Raw genomic sequence first — 13,203 nt, forward strand, 5'->3', positions numbered from 1 at the left:
ACAAAAGATCATGAATGTGGTAGGGGATGGCCAATAATATTTGGGAGCTTGACACCAGAGTCAGCATTTGGACAGTAATGAGGTAAAACTGCAGGTTATCTCCTTCCAGATGGTCCCCAGAAGAAAAGCAACTTAGGAAATGGTAACACAGTAAAGTGTGTAAGAAATAGTGAGCAAGTCATAAAAACAAAGCTCTTGCCCATGTTACCATATTGTCAACTCTCAGAGGTCTCCCGGTATTTCTTTGTTACTGGGAACATCACCACCACCTTTTAGAGGTAAATCCCTGCTGCTGCTGTTCCCGGGGGCTCCCCTGAATAGTTGTCCATGTCAGGAGTAGGTTCTTCCTCGGGTTCTAGATTGCCTATTCTTGTGGCTTCAGGGTTTGGATTTGACGCCATTGCTTCCACCTGTATGTGTGGCCAACGTCCCTGTTGGCGGGTCATTCGGGCTCTCTACTTGTATCTCTTTTTTTAATGTATATTTTTATTTGAAGTATAGTCAGTTTACAATGTTGTGTCAATTTCTGGTGTACAGCACAATGCTTCAGTCATACATGAACATACATATATTTGTTTTCATTTTTTTTTTACCATAAGTTACTACAGGATATTGAATATAGTTCCCTGCACTATACAGTAGAAACTTGCTGTTTATCTATTTTATATATAGTAGTTAGTATCTGCAAATCTCAAACTTCCAATTTATCCCTTCCCACCCTCTTCCCCCTGGTAGCCATAGTTTGTTTTCTATGTCTGTGAGTCTGTTTCTGTTTTATAAATAAGCTCATTTGTCTTTTTTTTTTTTTTTTTAGATTCCACAAGTAAGTGATATCATATGGTATTTTTATTTCACTTTCTGGCTTACTTCACTTAGAATGACAATCTCCAGGTCCATCCATATTGCTGCAAATGGCATTATTTTATTCTTTTTTAAGGCTGAATAGTATTCCATTGTATAAATATACCACAGCTTCTTTATCCAGTCATTTGTTGATGGACATTTAGGTTGTTTCCATGTCTTGGCTATTGTAAATAGTGCTGCTATAAACATTGGGGTGCATGTGTATTTTTGACTTAAGGTTCCCTCTGGATATATGTCCAGGAGTGGGATTGCTAGATCATATGGTAAGTCTATTTTTAGTCTTTTGAGGAATCTCCATACTGTTTTCCACAGTGGCTGCACCAAACTGCATTCCCACCAACAGTGTAGGAGGGTTCCCTTTTCCCCACACCCTCTCCAGCTTCTATCGTTTGTAGACTTTTTAATGATGGCCATTCTGGCTAGTGTGAGGTGATATCTCATTGCAGTTTTCGTTTGCATTTCTCTGATAATTAGTGATATTGAGCATTTTTTCATGTGCCTATTGGCCATTTGTATGTCTTCATTGGAGAAATGCTTATTTAGGTCTTTTGCCCATTTTTGAATTGGGTTGTTTGTTTTTTTCTTATTAAGTTGTATGAGCTGTTTATATATTCTGGAAATTAAGCCCTTGTCAGTCTCATCTTTTGCAAATATTTTCTCCTATTCTGTAGGTTGTCTTTTTGTTTTGCTTACGGCTTCCTTTGCTGTGTAAAAGCTTATACGTTTAATTAGGTCCCATTTGTTTTCTACTTGTATCTCTGTTTCAGTAATCTTGCATAACTCTTTGAGGGAACTACCCTTTGGAGTGCCCAAATAGAATTTTTTCCAGTCTGTAGAGCCACACTAGCCTCATAATACCCTGGAAATTTGCGGAACTTCCAGCCTTTTCCATCTGATGTGATAACAGACAAAGAGAAAAGATCATTTCATTTTTATTATCAGCGATACTGAAGGGGAAGGGCAGGCAGCTCGAGTTCTTTCTCTCACATCCCCAGTACTGAGCCTGTCAAGTAGGAAGTACTTCATGATGTTGAATAAACAAATAATTAGGTAGTGTTTGGCCAGCTAACAAATAAAATTACATGAATGTTTTTAAAAGAGATAAAGAATAACTAGAAAAGGAAGCTGCAATAATCCTGAAAGTCTCCTCTTAGCAAGGCTGTTTGTAAGCGTTACCTCGGACCAGAGTATGAAGGTTAAGTAACCCGTATTTCTTTCAGTGTGATCGTCACTCCCTCTCGGAAGCCTTCTCTGACTTTCCTGACCTGGATCCCTACTTTGGGATCACAGTCCTGAGTACTTCCTGTCTCTTAGCTTGGTTTGATCACTGCTGATGTGCATTATGTCTGTCTGTCTCACTAGCCCAAGTAGAAACTCTCTCTTGCCTCCCAATCTCCGTAGTGCCCGGAACCACTAGTGCTGGGTCATGGTGGGTGCTTCTGGAAGTATTTATAGAATGAACAAATGACTGTGTGAATGGAATAAACGAACAGGTCAGTGCCAAAATTTAACGAAAATTCTAAGCCTGAGATGATAGAGCAGCACAAAACCAGTAATTCCAAAGCTTTTTTTAGCCCAACAAACCATACCCCAAATTATGGGTGTGAGAATCAAGAAAAACTGAGGGACCCAGAAGTTACAATAATCTATTTATGGAGATCCTATTAAAAGACCAGCTAATCAGGGAGTTCAGAAAAGACACAGAAGAGGTCTTTAGAGTAAGATCAGCTCATGTTCTTAAACTGTACAGTTTTATAAATTGCAAAGAAGGATATGTAAAGATGGAAGGAGAAGCATGACTTCTTGCTTTACAGATAAGAACAGTTCCAAGATAGGGAAGTCTGCCTGTAACCAAGAAAATTTTATGGGTTTTTTTAACCCCATGTTTAGTGCTTAGCCAACTTACTTATCAGTTTGAAGCAGAAAGAAAGCATTTAAAGAACTTATGGAGCTGAAGTGTCCTGTGAAAAAAGAATCCCAATTACAAAAATCACTGTAAAAAGCACTGAAAAGCAGAAATAAAATAGGTTATCCACGAGGGGAAAATCAGTAATAGGAAGGAAAGTTGGGGTGCCGGAAGTGGGTAGGAGAGCTACAGAGGCATTCTAGCTGTTAAAAAAAGAAAGATGGGTCGCATGAAAATAATAGAAAACAATAAGAAATCTTGATTTTTTTTCCCTGACTGTACAGGTTCCTTATTGAAATTTTCAGAAATATAGAATAAATAGCAATTGCGCATAATTCCAGCACCCAGAGAAAACCACTATAAATATTTTTTTCCCCTTCTAGCCAAATTTTATCTGTCTGCTGGTACTGTGCACTTAAAATGTGACAGTCTTAACGTACAACTCCGAGAGTTTATGGTCTTCAGGTAAACATGACTCAGCTCAAAATGTAGAGCATCCCTGTTACCCCAGAACTCTCCTCATGTGCCTCTTCCAGTCAGTATCAGTATCTGGAGGTTGGTTTTGGCTGTTCTTGAACCTGATGAAAATGGAATCATACTGTGTGAAGTCTGTTGAGTCTGGCTGCTTTTGCTCATCCTTGTCTGTGGGCTTCATCCACCTTGCTGCATGTAGTAATCGTCCTTTTCTTATTGCTGGGCACTTTCCATTGTATAACTCTTCCTTAATCTACCTGTTCTAGTATTGACGAACACTTGGATAGTTTCCAGTTTGGGGCTCAAGCTGCTTTGAATATTCTTACATAGGTCTTTGGTGGACTTAATGCAGTCATTTTACTTTAGTATATATCTGAGAGTATAATTGCTGGATCATAAGGTAAATACTGCCGAAGTCATGAATATATTATATACTTTGTTCTAAAAGCATGATTGTTTTACCTTTTGTATGCAAATCCATGATATAGTGTGAATTATTCTTTGTAAGGATGGAGATCTAAGTTCTTTTTTTTTTTCTCCCACAAGAATAGCCAGCTCTATTTATTAGAAAGACTAATTTTTTACTTTCTGAGTCGCAGTGCTGCCTTTCTGTTAAATCAGGTGACCACTGTGTGGGTCTGTTGTAGAACTCCTTCATTCTGTTACAGTGATCCATTTTTCAATATTTATTTTAAAGGAAATTGGGATCATGCCACATATACAGCTTTTATATTTTTCTTATACTTAAAATATTATATCGTACTTCAAAAACAAATTAAAGACAGCTGCAAAAGAACTATTATATTAATGTACCATAATTTATTTAATTCTTTTCTTTTTTTGGATATTTAGGTTGGGTTTTTTATTTTTTCCTATTTTGTTTTGCTCTCTTATGTTTCAGGCTTTACTCATATGTCTTGATAGTCCTTGTCCATTCATTTATTTTTAAGGCAATAAAATGTCGATTAGAAGTTCTGTGTGCCTGCGCTTTACTGTGGGGTGACTGGGTCAGTTTCTTTGGCGTCTCCTCGAGTATTAGTATCAGTAATTTTTTCCCCTTGGGGCTGCTCAGTTTTTCTGGAGGAAAATTCTCCAGTGTACTGCCTGCTGGATCAGTGCCAGGCTACCAGGTATCTTGTCATTTAAAAGATAATAACAGCTTTGAAAAATAATGTTCTTTCCTTCATCTCTACTTTGATGAGGTCTTTTATTATGATCTTATCTCTGTGGAGCACTTTCGGAAAGAACAGTTTCTGCTCTTCTCGTTGTGTGGTTGAATGACTGCAAATCCTGTGATTCTGAGCACGTCTTGAATGGGATCGTTGGATAAGAGTGTTCAATTCAGGCTTAATGGATCTTGGCTGCTACTTGGTTTGAGCTGTCTCTTTTAGAGCTCTGATTTGTCTTTAACGCTCCTGTTTCCACTGTTTGCGTTGGAAACACACTCCAGTGTAACACACTCCACTGTAGAAGGCTTACATTTCACCCGATCAAGTTTATAAGGAAAAATGTTCATGTTATAAAGCTCAGTAGCATACCTTAAATTTAAAGCTCATTTGTGTTTTGGTTATGTTATGCGGTTTGTACTAGACTGTGTCAATGTTAGGAATGGATTTGCTTCTGTACATGCTTGGGAACAGTTGCATCCCTCTAGGTGAACTCCTGCTCTTCAAATGTCAGCTCGAGAATCTTTGATCTTGACACATGCTGGTTCTGTGACTTTGCTGTTCTCTTACTGGGATTTTTTTTTTCTCCTGTTTAGAAGAAACTGAAAATAGATCCAGATTTTATCCCTCTAAGATAACTGTGTTTTGGGAACACAGGGACAGAGTGGGTGGGTGTTGAGGGGGGCAGGGCAGGGCATGGTACCTGGAGCATCTGTATGGTTTATGCTCTTTATAAGTGCCTCTGGTTAGCAGGTGGGGTTTTCTCCCCTAGGCGTTAAGCGATTCTTCAGGCAGAGGGAGAAAGGTGCATACTAAAATGAGGGGGAAACATGGTTGAAGGAGAAATGGGGAGGACACATACACTTGGGAGACTTTTGAAGGTCCTAGGACTGATGAGGAACAGACACACATAGATGGGTGAAGAAAAGTCCTGAATCTTTGAGGTGTGAGGTTGTAATAGTTCTAAATACTTTGTTCGTTTTTTCCTTCTCACTGCCTGTTGTTTTTAGAAGAGTATTGTCTTCAGAAAAATACAGGTCCAGGCTTTGTTAGCATGAGAACAATCATTATTACAGGGTCTTGTTGGACTAAAGAAGTTAAACTACAGTTTGGGTAGAATTAGGTCAGTCCAGAGGACCCCTGCCTCCTGCCGCTGCACTCACACACTGAACTTCAGGAAAGAGTAGCTAGGATGGCTGGGTTCTACTTCTGTGACTTAAAAAATAAATAATGGATTAGCCATAGGGGGGTTAATGATTTCTGTGTTAACCAGGGATCACTGGGTTTACTACAGCCTTCCAGGTAGGAGAGAGGAAATGCAGAAGTCGTCAGCGGTTATGTCTGGCCAGATTCCCGTGATGACTGCGGTGTTAGTCACTGGGAGCCTTTGCTTGAGGGGAAAGGGAAAGGCCGTTCCCAGGTCAGAGTCTGATGCCATGTTGGCACAGACCAAAGAGCAGAGACGGGAAAGACTCTAGTTCTTTCCTGAATCCCTGCCATGCCCCTAGAAAAAGGAGGGTAGAGGGTGGGATGCAGAGGTCAAAATAGAGAACTTCCAGCCATTCTGATTCCATGTTACAAAGTTTCAATTTACAATCACCTCCTTCAGGTGGCACTCTGTTCACTCCCACCTCCTCTGACTGGGTGTAAGCCCCTACCCAGCAGTCTGTTTACCACCTTTCCTAAAAACGCTATCTGTATGTTTGTCTTTTTAACCCAAGGGGAGGATGTGAGCCATATCCATCTCGATGCCCCACTACTTAGCACAGAGCCAGGCACAGTCAGCCCTGCATAAACGTATGCTTGCTTGAATGTCACTCACAGGGGTTCGTTAGATTACCTTACTCTTGGTTCCTAGGACTGGAAATTCTACAGAGGTAGCTTAGGTTAGGTTGGGTTTCAGTCTGATTTATGAAGTCATCTGGAATTCCATTTCTTTCCTTCTTTTTGCTCTGCCTTTCTGAAGTGCCTGCTTCATCTTAAGGCTAGTGACCCCCTCAGGGCTGCAGACAGGCTGTCAGCAATTTTGGAGGCCATGTCCTTGCCAGAGTATGTGTGTGCCTGTGTTAAGGGAAGAGGAAGGTTGGGAGTGTGTTAGGAGAGCCCCAAGCTTTTAACTGACCAAACCACTTCAGAACCAATGGCAGCGGCCAAGGGATGCCATTTGTGACTGGCTTTGTCCTGGATTCCTTGAACCAATCTTGTGAAAAAGAGGAAAGGGTGACCTGGTTAGCTTAGGTTAGACTGGGCTCCTCCTGGAGCTGGTACGGTATGAGCTTCCCCTGAAGTACATGAACTACAGGAAGAAGGAATGGCTGTTTAACGGGGAATCTGACGGTAATGAAGTGGGATGTGGTGGTTGTGTGGGCAGCCAACAAAGTCCATGATTTTAATCCAGATTTTCTAGGGAACTTTATGGCTATTCTGTTTTTCATATAGAGTCACTTATGAATTTACTGATTGCATGTTATAGAAAAGAACAAATGGTGAAATTAAATTTTGAGTATGAGATTCTTTCCTCTGTTAACTTACTCAAATAGGTAAAAAGTTAAATATCAGTACAGGAGATGGGTAACAGTACACGGCAGCAAGATGACAGATATCATGTTCATCCAGAGTTTGTGTACTTTGCATTCCCTGGTAATGCTTTTAATCTGAAAGTCATTGTGTCGGGCCCTGCAGCTGCTACAGAAATGATGGGAAGGAGATGCTGGCCCTCCAGACTTGAGGCCCAATCAGGAGAATGGTTTAAAGGTTCAAGGGATGGGAAGAAATGGCTCCCCTCACAGAAGCAAAACCATCCAGGACAGGAACCTATAAAACAAAGTGGGGTGAGCCCTCCAGAGTCCTGGGAGCCCGGATGGTCTGAGGAGACCCTTGGCATCCTCTGCATTGACAACCAAGCACACCACTCAGTTGCTGGGAGCTGTGGGTCTGGGAAGAGCAACCAGGTCGCCCAGTGCCCAGGGCGGGGGCGACGCTTACATCCCTGGTCGCTTACTGCTGGTGGCGCTGCTTGTTAGAAGATTTCAGTGTGGCCCAGCCCTGTTTATTGGAGGATTTCTGGCACTGGGCCAGCTTCCGCTGATCTGATTCATATTGCTTTTCGACTTTCCGCCTTCTTCTTAGAGCTACCCAATCACATTTATGGACATTTTAGAAAATTAAAAAACACAATAATATCCTGTTCTCCATTAAGCACATTTACTGAGGGGCCTGCCTTGTGCCAGGCACTATGCTAAGCTTCAGGGTCATGGTGATGACCCAAACCTGTCTTGATTCCTGCTGTCACAGCCTATAGTCTGGGGGTGAGGGGGAGGCAGACAAAAGGCAAATAATCAGATACATAAGATATTTGCCATTTGCAATGGTGAGAAGGAAACCAAATGGACAGAGTTCAAGGTTTGCAAGAGGTTTAAGATATCTTTAAGGCAATTTGTAAATGATCTCTTGATTGAAATTTTTTCCCTAATGATTTCCACAGATTAAATGCAAATAATTTTTATTGTCATTGCAGCCTGCAGGTCCCTGATGAACCAAGGGAACCCTCCACCGTATCCGGGCCCCGGCCCGTCGGCCCCGTACCCACCTTATCCACAACAACCGATGGGGCCTGCGGCCTACCCTCCAGGACCTGTGGGTGGACCCTACCCACCTCCTCAGGGATACCCCAACCAAGGATACCCACAGTACGGCTGGCAGGGCGGACCTCAGGAGCCTCCTAAGACCACAGGTACTGTGTATGGAGTGTGTGTACAGTTGGCCCTCCGTATCCGTGGATTCTGTATCCTCAGATTCAACCAACCACCGGATTGAAAATATATGGGGGAAAAAACCATTCAAGAAAGTTCCAAAAAGCAAAACTCAAATTTGTTGCATTCCAGAAACAACTTACATAATGTGCACATTGTATTTACAACTATTTAAATAATATTTACATTGTGTTTGGTATTATAAGTAATCTAGAGATGATTTAAAGTATACAGGAGGATGTGCGTGGGTTATATGCAAATACCTTTCATGTAAGGTATTTATATATAAGGGACTCGAGCATCCGCAGATTTTGATGTCACATGGGGACTAGTGAAGCCAGTCCTCTGCGGATACTGAGGGACGACTGTGTGTGCATACGCGGGTATGCATGAATGCAGTCCCACCTCACCAAAGGAAACGTTTGCACGTTTTCTTTGGCAGAGAAGAAACTCTGGCCTTTGTGTGCCGTGGTTGACATGCCCACAGCTTGGTGACTGCTTAGGGTGGCTTCTAACTCCTGAGAAGGACTTCTTTCTCAGGAGGGCTGAGTCAGTTCTGCCTCCTTCCTTCATATTTCTTGTCCCCTCTGGGGCTGATGACTTCCTGGCCGACATGTTTTGTGAGAGCATCTCCTTGAGCAGCAGAAGGTGGGTGGGGGTACCAGTTGGATTCTTGCTTTGGCAGCCAGTTTTTTTTTTTTCCCAGGTTCAGCCTGTTGGGATATTTTCTCTCCCAGCTTGACGACCCTCAAGTCATCCTCTTGCCCTTGCTGTTGGGGTTGGTTTTCTTTACTAATATGTTTTCTTAATTATGTTTAACCTGCTAGCTGAGTTATCAGCAGGCTTATGAGTCCCTCTTGTGTGCTAGAACAGTGCTACTCAAAGTTGCCTCGGCAGATAAGTGCCAGTCCAGGTATCAGGCTTCGATGAGATAAACACAGAAAGTGGGAGTAAACATTTAAACACTTTTAGAGCAATTTGACATTGCTGTGATATTCCAGCATGTGATCTTGCATTTTACAAAAAATATCAGTCAGTCTGTGAAGGGTTAGGGAGGAAATGTCTTGAGAAGCACTGTGCTAGATGTCCTGGTGACTCTTAGGACTGTTTTATAACCTGTTGGTTTGCAGAATAGTTGCTCTCGTACAGAGCTTCCAGCTTTTGAAAGTTGCTTATCTTTACTCAGTGTTTATTATGCGCCAAGTGCTCTCCTAACAGCTTTATGTACATTCACATTTAATCCTTGCAACAATCCTATGAGGTTTTCCCATTTTACAGTGAGGTAATTGAGGCACAGTTTGGAGTAATGACTTGCCCAAGTAATGATTTGCCACCTGACTGGAAGTGGGCAAATCCCAGATTTGAATCCTGATAGTTTGGAGAATCTGTGCCTGTATCTTACTGCTGTACTGTTGCCCCTCTCCTGTCTTGTCTGATCCACATTGATCTACATATAGGGCCTTAGGCTGCCTCAGACATTTTCCTGTAGTTCAACCTCTTACTAATCAAAAGTAGTAACAGAATTGACAGTTCATTTTATTGCAGGATTTGAGGGTTCTTTAGAATGGGTGAATGCCAAGGAAGAAAAATATATTTAAGGAATTTTGTATTCATTATGGGAAAGATTATACTTTAATAGCATCGAGTCAGAGGCTGCGTTAAGATTGAGACTGAATAGATTTGAATACCTTTAAAAGATTTAGTTTATCTTGAAGGAAGCCTTTGACAATCCAAGATTCTGTTTTAAGTTGTTTGAACACATGCTTGGAGGAGGTCAGGAAGTACAGCCAGTATAACCAGAGTAGCTGGCACCCCAGGTCTGTGACATCATGGGGGGATATCCTGAAAAATCTCAGTTTCTGGGTTTTCTGTTTCAAAACAAGGTAACCCTGTGGCGAATGAAAGAAGGCAGACCGAAAAGACCACATAACGTATGATTCCATTTTTGTGAAATTGAACACCAAGCCAAACTAATCTATGGTGATGGAGATCAAAGTAGTGGTTACTCCTGGCTGTTGGGGGGGGGGGCACAGGTGGGGTTTGTTACTGACTGGGAAGGGCACAGGGCACCTTTTGGGGTATTAGGAGTATTCTTTTATTTTAATCTGGATATAGACATTCTTCAGGCTGTACACTCACTGTTTGTGTGCTTTAGTATATGTTATATGTCAATAAAAAAAAAGTCAGCCCAGCATTTGGATTATCCGGTAGACTCAGCCCAGTGCTTGCCAGGGTTGTGCCTTTCACCTGTGGCCCTCCTGGCCTCCGGTGCATAGGCCATTTCCGGGCCTGTATTGCTTATAGTGGCTGTAACTAGCATTCGATGGATCTGGAACTTTATAGAGCTTGTCTAGAATAAGTGCTTCCTGCACTTGGTGGACCTTGTCCCCTCATGCAGAAAATACTCATGGGTTTGGCACTCTTTCTTACTTTAGTGTAATTTAAGTATGTCAGCATTTTTGGAGGAACAAATAGTATCTTAATTCTTCTCAGGATTAAAAGGCTTTGCCTTTTAGTTCAGTGTTATCAATTTATCATGATTTCATAAATGCAGTTGAAAGCTGTTAAACGTCCTTTTCTACAGGATTTCTGTCTGTCATCAGCTTGTGCATCATTAATTGCCCAGACCCGTTCTGCACCAGACGTGGCAGGTGATGCCAGGTGGTCAAGTTCTTCTCTCGACCTGGGGTCCAGGTTCTGTGAATGGGGCCCTCTGACCCCCTCACAAAGGGATGCACCCTTTAGGGACCCATTTCATTTCTTTCTCTGTATTGCTTCTGGGATCCCCAGTCAGAATCCTTCTTGGGGCCTGTATTCTGTGCATTGAGCTCTCTACTGAAATTTAAGGGATTTTCCACTAGCAGGATGATTTTAGATGTATCTACTACTGCAGATACCATCTCTCAGCTGAAGTTCAAGTGTGTAGTCTTTTCTGTTGACAGCTACCTAGAGAGGGTCTTCTTTGCTATTTTTAATTGGTGTCTGGTCGTTAGGAAGGATTTAATAAAGTTGTGTTGAATGGACAGGATTAAGCAGAACCTTCTTTGGTAGTCTGTTTATAGTTCAAATTTCATTTTTCAGAAATTGTATTTTTTTAAGCCTTCATTTTTCTCAGGAAACCAGCTTTTTGGAAACCATGTGATTGGAAGCAGCAGGTGCTTGTGGGAATGAGGCTTCCAGGAGCACACCTGCAGAATGTCAAGGGTCTCCTGCGGTGATTTTTAATAATAATAGTAATAACTGTAACGGCTAGTGTTTCTTGAGCGTGATGCCTGGTGTTCACTTCACGTAATCTTAGTGTATGTGCTGCCGAAGTGAACACGCTTCACATAATCTTCACAGCGACCCCGTAGCTAGTCCCGTGTTATACCCAGGTGGAATCTGCAGCTCAGAGGTTATGCTTCGGTTATCTATTGTATAACGTGTCACCGCAGAACTCAGTGGCTTAAAACAACAATGATTTATTATTTCTCCTGATTCCGTGAGTTGGCTTTATGAGATCTCTCCTGGGGTCACTTGGGTGGCTTAAATCAGCTGTCAGCTTGGCTGGAGCAGAAATGTCCAGGATGGCCTCACTCACATGATAGGGCTTGGGTTTGCCTCCATGAGGCCTCTCTTTCCCTGTAGTCTCTCCTCCAGCCTGAGCTGCTTTCCACAGCAGTTAGCTTCCAAGAGGGTGGGAGAGAGGGAGAGAATCTGCCCTGCTTTCAACAGTGAGGCTGGGAACTGGCACCGCATCGCTTACGCCATAGTCTCTTGCTCAGAGCAAGGCACAAGGGGACGGAGATGCCATCTCCCCCGACTCCCACTTTTTGGTAATGGCTTCATTGAGATATAATCCACATACCTTACAATTCACCCATCTAACGTGTACAATCCAGTGGCTTTGAGTATATTCACAGAGTTGTGTGACCATCCCCACTGTCTAGTTCCAGAACGTTTTCATCACCCCGAAAAGAAACCCTTTGGCAATTAATTCTCCCCATTTGCTTAATTCTGCTCCTCCATCAGTCTACTTTCTGTCTCTGTAGGTTTGCCTGTGCTGAGCATTTTTTATAAATGAGAGCATATGATATGTGGCCCTTTATGACTGACTGCTTTCACTTAGTACAGTGTTCTCAAGGTTCATCAGGTTGTGAGGTTTCAGTACTCCATTCCATTGTGTTGCCAAATAATATTTTATTGTATGGATACAGCATATTTTATTCATCCATTCATTAGTTGATGGACATTTGGGTTTCTCCCTTTGGGCTGTTACGAATAACAAATAATGGCCATTATAAACATTTGTATACAATAAACTCCATCACACTGGGAGGAACAGTGTGTGAGCACAGAGCGAGAGTAACTGGTGACCGTCTTGGCAGACAGTGTCTCCCCCCCCCCCCCCCCCCCCCCCGGCTCCAGTCTTTGCTTTTAACAGTTCACATCCCTTCCATATATAGAATACACCCACCCCTTCTAAGACCACCAGATATCCCCTCTGGTAACTCCCTTGGCCTGAAGTCAAGGATGTCATCATCTAAGTGGTCCATACACATCGGTAAGGCCTCTAACCTGCCAGGCTGCTCCCCTCATTCCTCACCCTCATTCCCACTCTGCCCCACCCTGCACATGTCTGGAGATCGAACAGAATGTTGCCTCCTCCATGAAGCTTTCCCTCACATATCCCACGCATATCCCACACCTCCACTGCAACGTACCACTCCCATGTGCGTCACCTGCACCCCATATAGACTTCTTCAAAGCACCTCCTCTCTTCAAATTCATTTTTCATGTTCCCTCTAGTTGGCCTAGATGTCTGACTAACGTCTGTCTGACTTCAGTCAACCTTGCGCTTAATGTCTTCATTTAGGCTTTTACCCTTTATGTTCGTCAAGACTCTTAAGGCGACAGGTGACAAAATCTCAGCCTTAGATAGTAACCAACAGCAGAGGATCACCAGAGACCAGAGTAAAGCCTCCAAATGACTCCTGGTGACCAAAACAGACAGAAAAGGGACACTGAGGGAGTAGAGGCAATGCAAGGAGCAAAAACTCTA

The 13,203-nt window shown here is 42.5% G+C and overlaps 1 protein-coding gene across 3 annotated transcripts in view; it reads left to right on the top strand.

Annotated features, from left to right (window-relative positions):
- The window catches only part of CYSTM1 (cysteine rich transmembrane module containing 1), a 106,420-nt gene that overhangs the window by 65,521 nt on the left and 27,696 nt on the right, over positions 1–13,203 (top strand). For all 3 annotated transcript variants that reach the window (XM_074360777.1, XM_045507964.2, XM_074360778.1), the window contains one exon: positions 7,928–8,143. In XM_074360777.1, the coding sequence (XP_074216878.1) occupies positions 7,928–8,143 (216 nt within the window). The remainder of the gene's footprint in view (positions 1–7,927; positions 8,144–13,203) is intronic.

This window comes from Camelus bactrianus, chromosome 3 (genome assembly GCF_048773025.1).
Source record: "Camelus bactrianus isolate YW-2024 breed Bactrian camel chromosome 3, ASM4877302v1, whole genome shotgun sequence".
Classification (NCBI taxonomy): domain Eukaryota; kingdom Metazoa; phylum Chordata; class Mammalia; order Artiodactyla; family Camelidae; genus Camelus; species Camelus bactrianus.